Genomic DNA, 16,947 nt, shown 5'->3' with positions numbered 1-16,947 from the left:
AATCTGCTGTGAATATTACATTTTGAATGGATTGAATTAAAAATTTCCCTATTTACCTATTTTCATGGGGAGTGACAGTTTTATCTTGTTCTTACAGCTAAAGTGTGATGCTGTAGTGAGTGAAATCAGCACTGGTCCAGGAACAGTGAACTTCACAATTAACAGGGAATTGCTAGCAAAGGTGAGTACAGTATTTCAGGTTTGTTAAGGTAAAAATAAATTCCTGAATATAAAATACTTAGTCTTAGATATTTTCTATGTGGAGCTGCTTATTTTTCATAGATTTTCTGCATGGATCCCTGATGCTGTTCCATTATGTAGGCCTACAATTTGGAAAGAGGGTTACAGGGGTGTATCTTTTTGAGAAAAGGTTTAACCTTTATATCTTTACCCTTTGTGGTAACCATGTTCTCCTCCCCAGTCTCTGCTCCAAAGGGCTGACTTGACATGTGCTTTGAGTTTCTGAATTCAAGATTTTGATCTTGCATGCGAAGAGTCTTGATTAAGATAGGAAGGATGGTAAAAAGATATCTGAAATAACAGTATTTGACCACAGATCTACTGTTAGAACAGCAACAAAAAGGAAAATGTGTTTCTCAAAGCCCGGAGTCTGAGTGAAACTGAAAGGTTAATTTGTTAAACTGGTAATTTAGCATACTCAGTTTATAGGAGCAGCGTTTCAGTTGCACTCAGTCTGGATTATTGGCAAGAGCTTCATAAGGGCAGGTGTCTGGCTGGCACTGTTAGACTGGGAAGCAAATGAAAGTTTTGCTAGGCCAGTTGAACTAACTTGGGAAGCAAGCTCCATGGTTATTCTTCAAGGCCTTAATCTAAGCAGTTCTTATGGAACAAACACTATGGATTTAGGAAATAAGCTTTCTGACTAAGAAATCAGGTCTCCTAATCCATCACAATCAGAACATAACAGCTGACTATTTGCTGAAAGAAAGATGTTGGTGTTGAATCTTATTCCTGGGCATGGTTTGACAAAATTCTGTAGGTGGATTCTTGTCAGTATAACAGTTCAAGCAAAACTGTGTGTCTGGACAAGTTGAGTTTTATTGGAAGAAATGAAAGTTGAACCCAAAATTTTACATCCTAGCACTAAACTGTGGCTTTTGCTAGGGAGGAAAACATATATACTGTAAATCTGATGGGGTGTGTGTGTGTTTAGCTTACCTTACATGTCGTAATGACCACTGCATTAAAGGTTTCTCTGCAAGCACAGTTCACATATCCTACTTTGATTTCTGTTGCCAAACAATTTTAAGATGACCTCAGAGGTGGGTAAAAAGCAACTTCACACTGAATGGAATGAGATTTGTACTTGAGTTCACACTGTTAGAGGCCTGTATTATCTTCAGGAAGTTTGTGCAATACTTAGAGCTTCATATATTAGGCTTTGGAGTGTACTGGCTTTTCTGTGACAAACTTCAGTATATAGGGTGCATTCAGGTACTTAACTTGCTGCATGAATGTGTTGCTGATGGTATAGTTAGTGTAGGATTTGTCTTTCCCCAGACTGCTCTCTAGCTGTTGAAGGACTATTTTGAGGAGTTGTAGGCAGTTTCCATACATTCAAAGTAGACAAGCTTTTGTACAGATGCTTCCTAGTGTATTTACAAGCTTGCAGGTAGGGAAAGGGGTAAAGGGGTGTTTTGGCACATGTGGACTAAGTAAGTGACTTGCTTTGGCACACAAGGAATAGAAAGCAGGCTGGCTTTTGGTGCCTAGAAAAATATAGCCTTTTTAGAAGAATGTGAGTGTTTTAATTTTTTTATGTTTACTTAACCCTTGTGGACTTCAGTGATTTGTAGTTCTAAGGAAGTTTGAATTCCTGCAAGTCTCCTGTTTTTTCTCTTTCCTTGTTCTATGTGCGCACACACACACAAAGTGGAAGCGGCTTAAATTTCTGTTACCAACTTTAGAAGTAGCTGCATCTCTTCTGGTTTTGCTTCACATAAACCTCTGGCTGATGTTTCTGTATTCTGTATTAATATCCTTATTAAAAATGATCAGACTAAGGTACCCACTTGGGCTGTTGTTTCAGTCTACCTGCAGTGACTTAATGAAGAGGGTTTTGCTGTAACTGTCTTGTCTCTTAGATGGGCTTTAGTGGAGATCATGAATGCAGGGACTCCTAGACTTTTCACTTAGATTTCCTAAAGAGAGGAAAAAAAAGGTGTTCATTTGCTGTTCACTGCATAAGCTTGGTAGTGTTCGTGCAGTTACAGCACACTGAATTTTTTGCAGGCCTTCAGACACAAGCAGTCTGAGAGACCTGATGTGTCCCAGTGGGTTGGTTGGGCCTTTGTGATCAGGCCATGCTGTGCTCAGAGGGTGTTCCCTGCATCTACACGTTGGCAAAAATTTTAGGGTAAGACTTCTAGAAATTTCACACAAATGGCCAAATTCCTTAAAGTGTTCCTTGGTAAGATTGATTTATGGGAGGAGGGCACTTTGAGGGATCTCAAAGGTTTGCTATTTAGCTTCTGTTATTAATTCAAGAAGGAAAAAAAAACCAAACAAAAACCCAACCCTTCTGAGAACATTTGAGTGCATGAAGATATACATTCTCTTCTTAAGTCTACTGCTCACAAGTTCTACATGGTACCTTCATTCAAAATGCGTGATGTGAATTAAGCATGGCAGGGGTCCTGGTCAGGGTAAGTTTAGACTCCTATTTATGTGAGAACTCCTTTGTTTATATGAGGCCCCTGTTCTACCCATGCTCTTTGACTGACTTGACTTTTCTGCCTACCAGTTACTTCTGGGTGATTCTCTTGCCCTATCATGTCGTCTAACTAAACTAATGATTTTAGTTAGAGCTATGCTTTCTGCTTGTAAGTTTTTACCAAAATCAATGCAGATTTTAACCAAAATCTGCTTACAGTTTCTCCGATTTTATTTATTTAACTGATCAGATTCAACTTTATGCATTTAATGGCATTTTCATCTGCATCTGATATCTTGTTTGCTTGGCAGATCAGCCATCTTATTGCTAATGTGAAAGAAAGGCTGTGGCATTGGGCTTTCGTGTGGTTGGTAAACAGTTTTCCTAATTGCATTTTCTGTTGCTGAAACCTATTTTCTTCTTTTTTTTTTTGTCTTCCTTCTGCTTTAGACTGTTCTGCAGCAGGTGCTGAAAGACGGCACACAATATGGAACCAAAAGTGAACTTTTCTCTACCATGCCTAAGCAAAAGACAGTGGTTGAGTTCAGGTAGGTGCACATGATGAGTCCTTTAGGAAAACTGCCTTGTCTGCCGATTGATATTCATTGCTGTAATGTGTGATGCCTGTGAAATTAAACCATGTTTATGGTATTATATTAAGCTATGTTTAGTTCTCTGATACATGTGCCAAGCAGAATTTTTTATCCAGGGAATTGAGGGGTTTTTTTCCTTGAATATATTTTTGGTGCTTGAAAAGGTCATTCCTCTTTCTCATTTAGTGTACGGCAGCATTCAGTTTTGAAGTAGGTTCCTTATATCTTGTCATCAAGAAACATCATCTGAATTTTCAGCCAGCAATACCCACCGCTGGACTTCAGTTTCCAAACCTGTTACGTAGCTTTCCTTAATGTATTAATTCCCGACTGACCAGAGTAGCCAGATATTTGTCTTGATAAATCTTCTAAATTTCTGGCCCTGGAAATTTTGGCCAGTGAAATTTTGTTTGTGGCCGTCTGCTCATGGGAATAGATGTGTCTGACTCGAATATCCTTATGCATAAAAAAATTTGTGTTCACTTAAACTTGTTTTGCAGGCTTTCTTAGTCAGAAAGTCAGCACTTACCTGGAATTTGGGATGTGAATGTTAGAGCTGAGCTTCCATTTTGTTTTAGAGGACAAACTCTTGTGGACGCACTACTTCTTTTTCCTTTTGCTGATAAAGAAGCTACAGCCTATAAAACTTAACTATTTTGTAGTATTTTCCAGGTAAATGCTTAAGACAGAGTAATAATATGTTGCTATTGGAAGCTTCAACTGAACTGAAACACAAGAGATAAGCTGAACAAAACATTTGTTAACACTAAAGCAGTGTTGCAAGTTTTTTCCGCATAAAGATATGCCATTTCCCAGCGTCAAAGAAGACACAGGGTAGAATAAGTTGTGGTTTAAGATATTGATTCCTGTATACAAATTCACCTGTTCCAGTATCAGATTTGTCTCTAATAACAGTGTGAAGAGAATTATTTGTATGCCCAAAACATGTAAAAAGAGGGGCGATAGGGCAAGTCCTTTGTCACTTGCACAGTTGGAGTTTAAGGGGTTTGTTGTGTTGGTTTTTACTGTAAATGGCCGCTAATGTTTGATAGAGAGATGTGCTGCCTGGAACAGAAGCTGATCAGAGAACTGTAAGGGAAAACTGGGTTGAGTTCTTTTGGCAATGTGGCAGACCTGTACACTGAACAAACGTTATTTGTGAAAATTTGTTACAGCTCCCCGAATATTGCCAAAAAGTTTCACATAGGACATTTGCGTTCCACAATCATAGGTGAGTATGCATCTCACTGTGTCCAAAAAGGGCTGCTTTGTCTTTGTAATTCACTTGACAGGGGAGTGCTGTGAACCTTTCGCTCCCCTCATGGAGTGGCTGTGTCAGGCTCTGCTTGCTAATTAAAAGCCTTTTACTCATTATGCGGTGAGGAAGGAGCATGGTGTGTTGCTGGCAGATTTATTAAGTCACACATAATATAGTTTTATGTCTGCAAACATTAAATGAAGTAGTTCAAAATTGTTCCACAAAGACACCCAGCGCAGTTTCCACTGAGGTGTTATGAATATCATTTGAATTTTAAATGTCTGATTTGCACTGGACTGCAGTGCAGTCACATAGTTATGGCTCGGTGGCTGCCTTGAAAAACATTTGCTTTTGTGTGTTAATTACTTGATGCCACTATTGCTAACGCAATTGCTGCCATTTGTAATGGAATAATTAATTTGTTTATTGTGCAGTACTTGAATGGCATGCAGTAAACATTACTCCTCTCTTTTTATTTTTTCCTCTCAATGAAATCTCTAGATTAGCACAAGACCCTACAGCATCTGTAGAGCTAATGTGTTATTTTTAATAATGTAGCATGTATAATAATTAGCTACATAAAAGTCGTAATTCTGCCTCTCCATTGCCTGGTGGTTGTGTTGTATTCTGGGCTCGTTGTTTCACTTCTGGACCCTTCCATATAGAAAAACATATTTGGAAAAAAAATGGTCTGTATCTGTGGATGGTGATTGTCTCAGAAAGAGAATGAAGTGCCTACAGGAAATGGAATGGAAAGAGATTGAGCAGTACAGCATGGTGTTACTGTAACAGAAGACATCAATACTTTCTGCATCCCTTTTATATCAGTGTAATGATTAAAAGGTACCCTTGAAGCACAGAAGAATAGAGGAAGGAATGCATATATTTCTTTGTAATTTGGTCATATGGCAAAGCTTGGGAGAGAGATGAAGCTTTTCTGTTGCAGTAGCAATTAGAACAAAGATGTGCTTATGTGATATTGAGTTTAAACCATATTAGGTTCATAGTGTGTTAGGAGAAGGGCTCAGCGTTGTGCAGTGGCTTAGTGTTCCCTGCGTAACTTCACAATAAACAGCAGTTTGTGAATTTCAGTACTTGCTTAACCTCGTACTATAAGGTTACCTGGCTGTGAAGTGGAGTTGTGCATGCTGCCATGTATTTGTGAGTACGCAAGGAGCCCTTAAAAAGTGTTCTTCACGTCCATGCACGTTGTAGTACATGTGTGTGCAGACAACACTGGTACAAACATACATGTCTGTATGAGACGCTTCACAGCATCTTTCAAATGCAATGTCTTTCATTTTTAATTTTTCTAGCTCAAAAGATTATTGCTTTAAGTTCTGAAGGATTTTAGTCACTATGGTGGAGCAGTCCATCTGATTGTACTTGAAAGGGAAAGGGAACACAAGTCATTTGGAAACAGGAAATTGATCATGAAAAACATAGAATATGTACAGTTCTGAATAACACCAATTTTGATTCCTTACCAGGAAATTTTATAGCAAATCTCAAAGTTGCACTGGGACATGAGGTAACAAGAATAAATTACCTTGGTGACTGGGGCATGCAGTTCGGTATGTTTTCATATTTATTTCTCTTATTACCTTGTATAACACGGTCAAGGTTTTTGACTTCAGTTTTTGCAGGCACGTTGGATTCATCCTCAGCTCATAAAGGCTGATAAAGAGCATTATTGTGTTCACATGCATATAATGTCTCAAAGTATTAACAAAGCCCAGTCTGATTCATCAGCAGTATGAACTATACCACTGCTCAAGAAATGCGGGAGCATATTCACCCCACAGTTCCTCCTTACCTCAGCAGTTCCTCTCACACAACTTATGTGTTATTTGGGATTTATTTTTAAAGCACAGGGTAAATATTGTGTGTGCTGATTATGTTTCTGGAGCCCCAGCAGCTGAATGGGCTGCTGTTGCAGCCTCCAGACAGAATATATACACATTGCCACATCTGTTACATGTCTATGATACTGCCTTCCTTACTCGTATTTTGCATGCGGAAGAGCAAGCTTGTTAACTTGCATGTGAACTTATGCTGCATGTGTATACATAACAATAGTGGTGTGTTTGCTTTTAAGTATTCTTAGATGTAGTTGTCTTTGTGTATGTGGTAGCATTGTCGTTATCTTTTGTTGTTGCTCCCTCTGGAAAGAAGTTTGTTATTCCTAGAGAATAACTGGTTTGCACAGCAGCTGCATTTTGACAAGTTAAAATCTGAACTGTTTTTATTATTAAAGACATCCTAGTACTTCCCCCCCCCAAAATATTCAGTTTCCTTTAAAAATGTAGCAAAAGAGAAGTGTGTAGGTGGAGAATGTGGAAGAGAATAGGCCCTAGAAAGCCATTGATCTTGTGAGTGTGTGAGTCTGCATGCACACACATACATGCTTCTGTCTTCTCTGAAATGTCCATCAGATATAAACACTGAGAAATTCTCTCGTGTGCAGCCCTGCATGGATTGATAGGTATTCTCTGACTGGAATTCATTTCTGTCTGAATGCTAGGTCTGTTAGTATTGCTCTCATGTGGCAGTTGATCCACAGGAATCACTTGAAGGGGCATATATACTTGAAGGGAGAATATAAACAGGAGGGGGAATGGATGTTTACAGGGGGTGGTTAGTGATAGGACAAGGGGGGAATGGTCTTAAACTGAGACAGGGGAGGTCTAGGTTGGATATTAGGAAGAAGGTTTTTGCACAGATGGTGGTGACGCACTGGAACAGGTTGCCCAAGGAGGTTGTGGATGCCCCATCCCTGGAGTCATCCAAGGCCAGGCTGGATGTGGCTCTGAGCAGCCTGGTCTGGTGGTTGGTGACCCTGCACATAGCAGGGGGGTTGAAACTGGATGGTCATTGTGGTCCTTTTCTTCCCAGGCCATTCTATGAAAGACAGTGTTGTTGCTTTTTGTTGTTAAACTTACACTTTACATGTATCCGTATTCTCTTCTTTTCTAAGGAGGCACATGTGCACATCAAAGCTGATTTTATCAGACTTTTAAGCATATAAAAAAAGGCAGCCACATTCGCTTTCTTGTTCTTGAAAACTGGTTTGGCCATGGAAACCCTAGAACTGACACACAGCTTTTGCAGTGGGGTTTGAAAACAGTGTCAATATATATGTTGTTTGTTTTTGTTTTTTTTTTTGAATAGCAAACAAAAAGTGAGGCTCATTCAGCCCTTCTGCTGCCCCCTTTGGTTGAGCTGATACAATTGCTGGTAGACATTTCAGTGAATCAACTTTGTGAATAAAACTGGGTTAAAAATTCAGCAGAAATACCCCACTTGGACTCCATGTATGCATTCAGGTTCAGCAGTATGGGTAACGTTCCTGAAAGGTATTTAGTTCTACTTATTCCCCCTCTAGAGTAAATTGCTGAGACTGAGAAAGCTAGAATGTCCTTATGGCTGTGAGAGCAGTAATGGAACACTTTTTCCTTTGTGAAATTTATTTTCTTCACAGCTTCTCTGTCATGATCTGACTTCTGCTCAAGCACTGTTTTATAGTAGAGTTTCACTTTACTCAGGTTGTATTTCATAGGAATTGAATGCAGAAGGAGTTAACCTAAAATTAAATAAATTTCATCATTCATATTTCTTTCACTTTTGCCCCTTAGATATATTTTTTTATCACCAGCTCTTCTATAAGGAATGTGGCAATGGCAGTTATGCAATGAAATGCATTGTAGTTACCTCAGTTGAGGGCTTCTCAACTAACCTCATTCATTCTGTCTTTTGTGAGTACAATATAGTATCTTCAGTCTGAATATCAGTAATGTCATGTATTTTTTAATATGAACCTTCTAGAAGTATCAATCTGACCATGAACATTACCTACATTGCATACCTGTTGTCCAGAGAACAACTGTGAAAACTGTACTTTAACAAAGTGATTTCAACCGTAGTTTTCCAAGGGGCTGCTCCCTTCTTTATTTGGGCTGGCTCAGCTCAAATACATGACAGGTTTTATATCAAACAATGTAGTCATGCTTCACAAAACTATAGCATAGGAATATTAGTATAATGGTCCTTCCCCAGAAGCAGTGCTATAATTAACAATTTGTCAGCGTTTCTATTACAGTTTCTATCGTCAAAAGCTTTAAAAAAAAATAATAATTGAAAATGAATTTTTCTGAAACATGGCAAGGCAGTCTTCAACCTTCGGGCAGTTTTGGGGCAGGTTTCTTAAGGTAACCAATCTTAGGCAATCTGTCTATCCATCTTCCTGACACCCTGCTGCTAATAAATTCTGCACATGCTGGCCAGCCTGAGCCAGGTCTGAAGAAAATGTCTCAGAGAACAAAATTCTTCTAGTTTTGTGACAGTTGGCAGCCAAGTAAGGATAGAATACAATGTAGTGCCCTGAGGGAGAGAGAGTTAACTTCTGTGCTTAGCCTGTCAGCTAACCAGTCAGCACATCAAAGTCAAAATCAGACCCAACACATGCTGTCTCTTGCCAATAATTGGCACATGTAACAGGGGCTGGATGACAGAAACCTACAGAAGGTTGTATTTGGGCTGAACGGAAAATGTAAGTCTTGCTAGGGGGTTGGAGTATGAATCCAGCATGGAAGAGTGAAGTGTGTAGGTACTCTAATATCCAAGAGCACAGTAGGAAATCAACATGTAATTGCTCGTAAAACAAGCTGTCCTTAAAGAAACTCCCTTTCAGTAGGATCTGACTCATTTTGTTTCCTGGACTCTGGCTTTTTTCCTTATCTAAATCTACCACAGCTCGTTGTTTCCAAGAGGGAAGTTCTTGAGATAGTGCTGTTTGTTTAGCTGCAGAGTTTTTCAAAGGAGTGCCTGTGTGCCCGTTCCTCAGCTGCTGGCTTTACATCAGTCCAGGTCTTTGTTAGCTCATGGGGGAGAAACAACATGAAAAGCACCCTCAGATAATCTAAGAGGCTACGGGGTTCTTGTTGCTGTATTACTGAATGAGTGAATGAACCCTTTTGACTTAGACAATAAGATTGGGATTTGAATTTCTTGCCCTTTCAGATGGCTTTCGGAAAGTGCTGAAGCCAAATCAGATACGTGAAAGCAAGCTGCACATTCTCAGCATTCAGAAAAAATGTTCCCTTAAAAGTATTGCATGAGTGGTATGTGAAATACCAAGTTGTGTCTCAGTTTCTATTGTCCTTGAAATGATAATACCGGTAAGGGAGGAAGCCAGACAAGGAGTTCTGAGCGTGTTGTGTCCCTGGACAGTTTCCTGCATGCAGCTTCTTATTTTCAGCTAGTTGTTGCATAGCATCTAATTTTGTCTACAGATCCAGAAACAAATTCCATTTTTGAGGAATTGAAAAAAATCAACATGGTGTTTCATACTAGTTTCCAGCTGTTAAGAGATTATTTTTTTTTCATGCTGTGTCATAACAAGCTATGCTTTCGTTTTGCTTTTAGAGCATACACTGTTACATTGCTCATATATGTAAGGAGATTTGTTTTGTTACGTACAGTGTTAAGACTTGCCTGTGGAAAACAACAAAACCATACACTCTGGGTTCTTGTCTAACTCTGTATTTAATTGTCATTCAAGGCTTACTAGGTGTGGGTTTCCAACAGTTTGGCGACAAGGAAAAGCTGAAATCCAGTCCTTTGCAGCACCTTTTTGAGGTAAGTTCAGAGAAGACTATCTAGGGACTTCAGGGAGCAGTCCGTTTAACTTAGCTATCAATTTTGCATGGAGTGGTGTGTCTGCAGGGTCATCATGGATTCATGTAACTCGCATTGGGTTTGAAGTACTTTGTTGAGAGATGAGTGGCCGTGTCAGCAGAGATGTGTTTCATCAGCTGGAAAAACACGCCACCTAAGGGGAATAATTGAACGGATGGTTGGCTTGCATTGGCTGCTGCTGCTGCCACAGACAGCTTGACTGCTATCACCATCCACCTACCTAACTGGGACAATGACCAGAAGAGCCAGTGGTAGGTGCAGTTTCTGTTGACAAGCATTCATTAAATGCCTTTCAACAGCAGGGAAACTTTCATTGCAGGAAGGTGCCCTTTTGGTTGCCCACTGTAGCACAGTGCAAGTGTTGCAGACGACATTTCTGTGCATCAGTGGCAAAACTCAGTGGACTCTCCACAACTCTGTGATAGTTCAACAAGTCTTGTTTCCTCAGAACAAATGCAGTATTGGATGTTGGTTTGCACTGTCCAAATACGTGTAAAATCTTACAAGTCAATATTTATTTTTTCCTCTATACCAGTTCCTATGGCTCTTCTTGTTTCATATAGTACAGTAAGTGGGAAAGAAGTTCCTTGACTCTTTCAATACTGAGAGTTATCTTCCAGTGACAACATGTGCTGGGTATAATGTATATAATATGTGAGAGAACATGAGTTATATACCTACCTGTTCAAATTAAACTCATTTGAGGAATGGCTGACGTTCCACGCTCCATTCTTTAAAGGAAAGATCTCAGATGCTGTTGGGGCTTTCTCTTGGTTCTTGTATGGCAGCATCAAAGCGTTCTCATGCTGCAAAGCTGAGCTCTGCTTTGCTCTCTGAACTGGATGTGAAAACTGTTGCCAATGCTGGTGTTTGGACAGTGTGTCACAAGATAACTCTTTTACACCTACCTGTTTGCTGGTTGAATAAATACATAGTTGAATACAGCCTGGATACAGTACAATAGAATACACATTAGGCAGGTTGTTTATATAGTTGAATAGCTGCTTCTGACATTGCTGGCTTTCTTGACATACGTGCTGCTCACTTGTTTCCTCATAGAGCTGTAGTATATCCCAAGTTGGAAGAGACCCACAAGAATCATTGAGTCCGGTGCTGGTATCCACTCAGGACTGTCCAAAATTCAAACCTCTGAAGCAGGACAACTTCAGAAATGCAGAAAAACTTAATTTTGGAAACCTAGGGAACTTTTGAAGTGTCAGTTTAACCTAGGTGCTTCTGAAATTAATAGGTTCTTAGCACAAGTGTGCTTTAGAGCTTTAGGACTGATTTCAAGACACAGAAGCAGTCGTATTCTTTTGATAACGCATTGCTGTCTATTATTTAATTTTCATTTATAATTTCAGTCCTTTCTTAGGATTTAAAATGTGCCTACTTGAGTTTCATAGTCAAGCTTTAAAAAACAATCTATTGCAGCAGCATGTAGGCTTTGTGACCTTAAAATTGCTTTTAAATTTAGTGAACAGTTTTCAGTTGAGCTATAAAAGAGCCTAAAGCAGTAGTTGTTTGAGACTGAGTTGCACTTTCTCAAATATTCCCTTCTTTTAACTTCCTTAGCTGGGTTTCCTTTTTATATTAAGTTCAGGGATGTTTCAAAGTAGTAATGCTCTGCTGTTGTGTGAAACTAGCCTTTCCTGTAGTTAATTAAAAAGAAAAATCCATGACGTAGTGTCTGTATAAATGGATGTGTGGATAAACATGTATTTCCAAAGAACATACCTTCCATTTTGGCTAAGTCAGGTGCAAATATGCCTTTCACATTATTTTTGTTTTATAGCATCACAGATGGGGAAGGGGTTAGAGTGTGTGCAGCTACTGTTTGGGGCAGAGGGAGCATTGTTCTTGGAAAGGCTTGAATTTTCCTTCTACTTTGTTCCCATTTTTGTGCCAGAACTAAGCAAACATTAATCTTTCAGGCTTGTCAGCAGAACTCTAAAAATCTTGGGACATAAAAGGAAGGGGAAAAGTTCAAGAGTTTTGCTGTGGAAGCTTATTTTTATAGGCTGAAGCCATCTGAGCAAGATATTCTTGCAGGAGTGAAGTGTGTATTATCAGGATTGCCATGATTTGGGGTCTAAACTCTCTTCTGCTACTTAAAAGTTAATCAGCATTGAACTGTTTGGATCTAAATAGTGTAGCCACTAATTAATTTTTTTCACATAATACTTTTAAAAGTCTTTTATGTGGTATTTCAGAATGTTACATGCAGAAAGAATCACTGGTTAACTATTTAGCCTTTAGATGTAAAAGGAATTTGCTTATGAGCAAGAGAGCTGGTTTTGGTGTACCTAGGTAAGATCAGCTAACAGAAGAGCTGGTAGTACTTGTGGCAAACTGGCTGCATATATGTCTAGTCAGGTGTGGACATTCATATGCTTGATTCCAGCCACAGACAGGACATATATTAGTATGGATATGGAGTATTGAAAACAATCTGAGTGCAGTGAGACACTGGCACAGGCTGCCCAAAGAGGTTGTGCATGCCCTGTCCATGGGGGGATAGTTGGATGAGGCCCTGGGCCACCTGATTTTATGGTTGGCAGCCCTACCTGTGGTAGGGGGACTGGAACTAGGTGATTTCTAAGATCCCCTCCAACCTAAACCATTCTATGGATTCTGTGTGTGTGGGATTAGGATTACGACTGGGTTTTATTTGTTTTGGGAGATTTTTTGTTTGCTCATTTGGTTTTAGTGTTTGTGGGTTTTTGTTTGGCTAGTCTGGTTTTGTTGTTGGGTTTGGGGTTTTTTCTTTGTTTATTTTATAATGTAGGCTGTACAAAATCCATCTAGGGTGCTGCTTTGACTGCCGTCTCGTTTTTAGGCAGTGCAGTTGTTTTAAGTATCAACTCTGTGCTTCTCTGAAGGAGAGTCTCTAATTAAAAGTCTGTGATGGTTTCCCTTTCATGCAAATGATTTTCTTCTGTGTTTCACTGTTGCAGTTCTTTCAAGGTTAGGAAGACCAGTGGTAGCAACAACAGTAGAGAATTATGAGATTAGTCTTGTTTCAAGATAAGCTGTATACTTTCCTGCTGAAGTTTAGACTACTCATTCATCCTTTAAATAGGAAATCTTCTCCTTTAATGCAACTTTAAAATTTCTGAGATTAAAAATGTCACCTTTAAATCTGTTTTGTATTATTCTTGTAGAACTTTGGCTATTTTTATTTGAGGAGAGGCTTATATTTCTTCAACATTTTTATGCCATTTTATTTTAGGTGTATGTACAGATTAACAAAGCAGCAGCAGATGAAAACACAAAAAAGCTGGCCCAGGATTTCTTTAGAAAGTTGGAAGAACACGATGAGCAGGCATTGTCACTTTGGAAAGAATTTAGAGACTTCAGTATTAAAGAATACACTCGAATTTATAAGGTACAAACAATCCACTGCTTTTTCTGTGTTGTTGGTAAAACGGTTTCCTTCCATCTATTGGTCCATCTATCTAATTGTCAGCTTACACAGCACCTTTTCATCCAAGAGACTATGACTTAAGAAAGGAGGCTGCTATAATGTTGAGAATTCATTGCCCTTCTGGTAAACTTTACGGTGTTGTGGGGAAGGTGTTTCTAAATATGCCAGGTTATGCTCCCTTCTGTTTGGAACAAACACAGTGCTAACATCCATGTAGAATGTCATTTTAGTTGCTGGCAAATGATACAGGTTTCATTTAATGGAGTCCATATAATTGGCCTTTTGACTAATTCTCCCTATTTAAAAGCCCTAAATCTGAGATTATGGTGCTGAGCAACAATGCAAATCAGCGTTAGCTAAATGCTGCTCAGTTTTGTTTTGTTTGTAGTCAGCAACAACCTACTCAGTTTAAGTTTCCATGTTATAAATATATTGGGTGATAATACTGTTCTCACTTTTCCAATCTGATATTATAATGCATGCAGTAGTTGTGTATGTGACAAGTTAAATTGACTGCAATAAACTAAAGCAGCAGAGATTACAATAGTAATCAGCACGTAAGTTACCTGCAGGTAGAGCTCAACTAACATACAGCCATCTGTTGTATAATGTAACCTCAAGAATGGAGCCAGTTGCCCACTCTGATGGGAGAAGTTTGTGCTGTTGACGACGAAATCACGACTGTGAATTTGTTTTACAAGAGTGGAAGTACACCTCCTGTCACCGAACCCAATCTCTTGGTATTAATGGCATATATTCTTGGCCCAGAACCAACTGGATCCATCTGAAAATTAGCTACTAGATTCATGCCAAGTATTCTAAATTAAGATGTCCTAAGTAAGGCACAGTGTTGATAATTCCGGTGGAAACCTGATGTGTTAGGGTAGGTGGAGTATTGGGCTGTGTGTTCCACTTCATCATGATGGTATGGTTGTGCATTGCTGATGACGTTTACAGCCAGGTCTCACACTCGCCATCCCTTTTTAAACAATTAAGTACTTAGAAGATGAACTGTCAGCTTTTATTGTCCCCAGTTTAAAACCTTGTCTCTTTTATACTAGCACTTTATGCTCCATTTTGGCAGTTATTCAGCTAATCTTTACCAGGTGTACTTTCAGCCTTCCTCGTAAAAACGGTATCTGTGTGCATAGCAAAGTCTATGAGCAGCTTCTGCTTTTTTTTTATTTCCATCTTTTAGTGTCCTTCTGAAATAGGGTTGGTCTCAAGGCCATGTAATTTCTCTTCAGTCCACTAGTTTCACCCCCAGCACAGTAAACAGTGGCATACCTCAGAACTTCCATACTCATCACTCTTTCCAGTTTACTCCTAACATCTTGTGAACAGTATATCCAACAATGTATTCAGCTCAGGGACATTCATTCTAATGCAGAAATCAAATCAAAATCTAAGTGTCTTTTAACACCAAAGTGACATTTTTGGGGAATAAAATATATCTTAGTTCTCTGTCTGACCTGTGGCGCAGACCTATCATTGGACTTAATTGGAAGAAATTATCTCAGTCTAACTGCGTTTCTCTTCTTTCATGTTCTTGGAACCCTTCAGCGTCTAGGAGTGCACTTTGATGAGTATTCTGGAGAATCATTTTATCAAGAGAAGTCCCGGGAGGTTCTAAAGATGTTGGAAGATAAAGGGCTCCTTCAGAAAACAACGTATGACCTGGTTATTCAGCCTATTGATGTGCTTCTTTTAACATTTCAGTTATATTTCATATAAGATGACTGACATGTTTGTAACCTAAAGAAAATTGTTTTCTTTGCATGTTTTCGATAGCTATTCTAGTAGAAAACCAACAGAATTTGAGGATTCATAGCAAAAATTGCTTGCCTTTTCTCATGACGCAGAAGCCTGGCCATAACAAATGGGGTACAGTGACAGTAGTCAACTCTTAATGGCCTTTTCAGCTGTTGATTAGTTTGGTAACCACATATGCCAATTAATATGCAGAGTTAGCTAAGATCCTTGCCTTACTGCACTGCCTGGCTGAAATAGAAGGGAAATTATATTCACAGCGTGCACCAGAACATGGTGAGGTGTTTTTGTTTTTTTTACTTCAGCAGTAATAACATCAAACTTAGAGGAATGGTCTTTGATAAGACTTCAAGGAAACAATTATTCAAGTAACGGTGTCTCATGACAAGAGGTCTCTCTTTGTCTTACCTGAGGTTACTTGTATTTTGGATTGGGATTGCAGTTCTTCAGCCTTCTCTCTCAAATTGCAGAAAAGGGACTGGAGTTGTGGATCTTTCGGAAAAGAAAGACCTCTCATCACTTTCCACAGTCATTCGTAGTGATGGGACATCTCTTTATATAACAAGGCAAGTAATCTGTCTGTGTTTATAAGGGTTAGTTTGGCCAGCAAAACTTTGTATATATACATTTATCACTGATGGTGCAGATTTTGCAGCTTTCAATTTCTGGGTCGGAACACTTTGACTAATAGGTAACTATAACTGGAATTAGCAATATAACTATGATGGGATGAAAATGGCTTGGAAAAACAACTGGTTTTAAATGCTTTTCCTTCCCTTAACAGTCTGTTAATAAATCTCCTCCTTCTCTTAAGTAGTAACACTTTCTCCAGCTGCTGACTTCACAAACAAAGCTGAGAACTCTTTATCTAACAAACAGCCGGCAAATAATGAAGGTTTCAGAAAAAACCTTTTCTGTTTACTTAAAGTGTGATGCAGAAGAAAATGTTTCAGTGGTGGTTTATTGACTCAGTGAACCACCAGCACTGTACCATCAATTTCACCACTGTTTTTCTCCCTTCTTTCTCCAAATTCCTTGTGGGTATTTTGATATGCAAGACTCGATAACTCCTAATAGCTTTGGAAGCTAACTCCTTTGGGTGCCTCACCCTTGGAGACATGCACATACCTGACTCCAAGAGCACTTCACCTGCATGATAAGTAATTCAACCTGATATTCACTATCAATCACAAGCGGGCATACAGGCATTTATTCCAGTCTCTTCAGTTGCTGGCACCGTAGTGACCAGTATGACCTGAAGTCCTCAATTTCAGTGAGTGACGCTTAGGTTTCCAAACACATACATATACACAGGAGAGAGCCCCCTCTCCCAGGTAAGTTAGAAATGGAGTTTATTGAGAAGGGGACAGACAGTACAAACTAGGTAAAGGCTGTGGCTAAGTCTACTGGCCAGCAGTGTTTCTGAGCAGCCTGCCTCTTCTGTCTCTTTTTCTGCCTTTGATTCCTCCCCTGAACATCTCATAAATCTTGTTTACGTGCAAAATGCTGTTCTTTCTGTCTCGTGTGT

General features: G+C 39.2%; 1 protein-coding gene across 2 annotated transcripts in view; it reads left to right on the top strand.

Moving 5' to 3' along the window:
• Window positions 1–16,947, top strand: part of RARS2 (arginyl-tRNA synthetase 2, mitochondrial) — a 30,808-nt gene that overhangs the window by 2,662 nt on the left and 11,199 nt on the right. Inside the window, exons 4-11 of one of the 2 annotated variants that reach the window (XM_072332325.1) lie at window positions 98–181; window positions 3,125–3,222; window positions 4,443–4,498; window positions 6,016–6,099; window positions 10,086–10,162; window positions 13,455–13,610; window positions 15,213–15,319; window positions 15,890–15,985. In XM_072332325.1, coding sequence (XP_072188426.1) covers window positions 98–181; window positions 3,125–3,222; window positions 4,443–4,498; window positions 6,016–6,099; window positions 10,086–10,162; window positions 13,455–13,610; window positions 15,213–15,319; window positions 15,890–15,985 — 758 coding nt within the window. The remainder of the gene's footprint in view (window positions 1–97; window positions 182–3,124; window positions 3,223–4,442; window positions 4,499–6,015; window positions 6,100–10,085; window positions 10,163–13,454; window positions 13,611–15,212; window positions 15,320–15,889; window positions 15,986–16,947) is intronic. The other variant, XM_072332326.1, reaches the window with a different exon arrangement.

This window comes from Excalfactoria chinensis, chromosome 3, assembly GCF_039878825.1.
Source record: "Excalfactoria chinensis isolate bCotChi1 chromosome 3, bCotChi1.hap2, whole genome shotgun sequence".
Classification (NCBI taxonomy): domain Eukaryota; kingdom Metazoa; phylum Chordata; class Aves; order Galliformes; family Phasianidae; genus Excalfactoria; species Excalfactoria chinensis.
The sequence above is the reverse complement of the archived record's forward strand: the minus strand, read 5'-3'. Positions and strand labels throughout refer to the sequence as shown.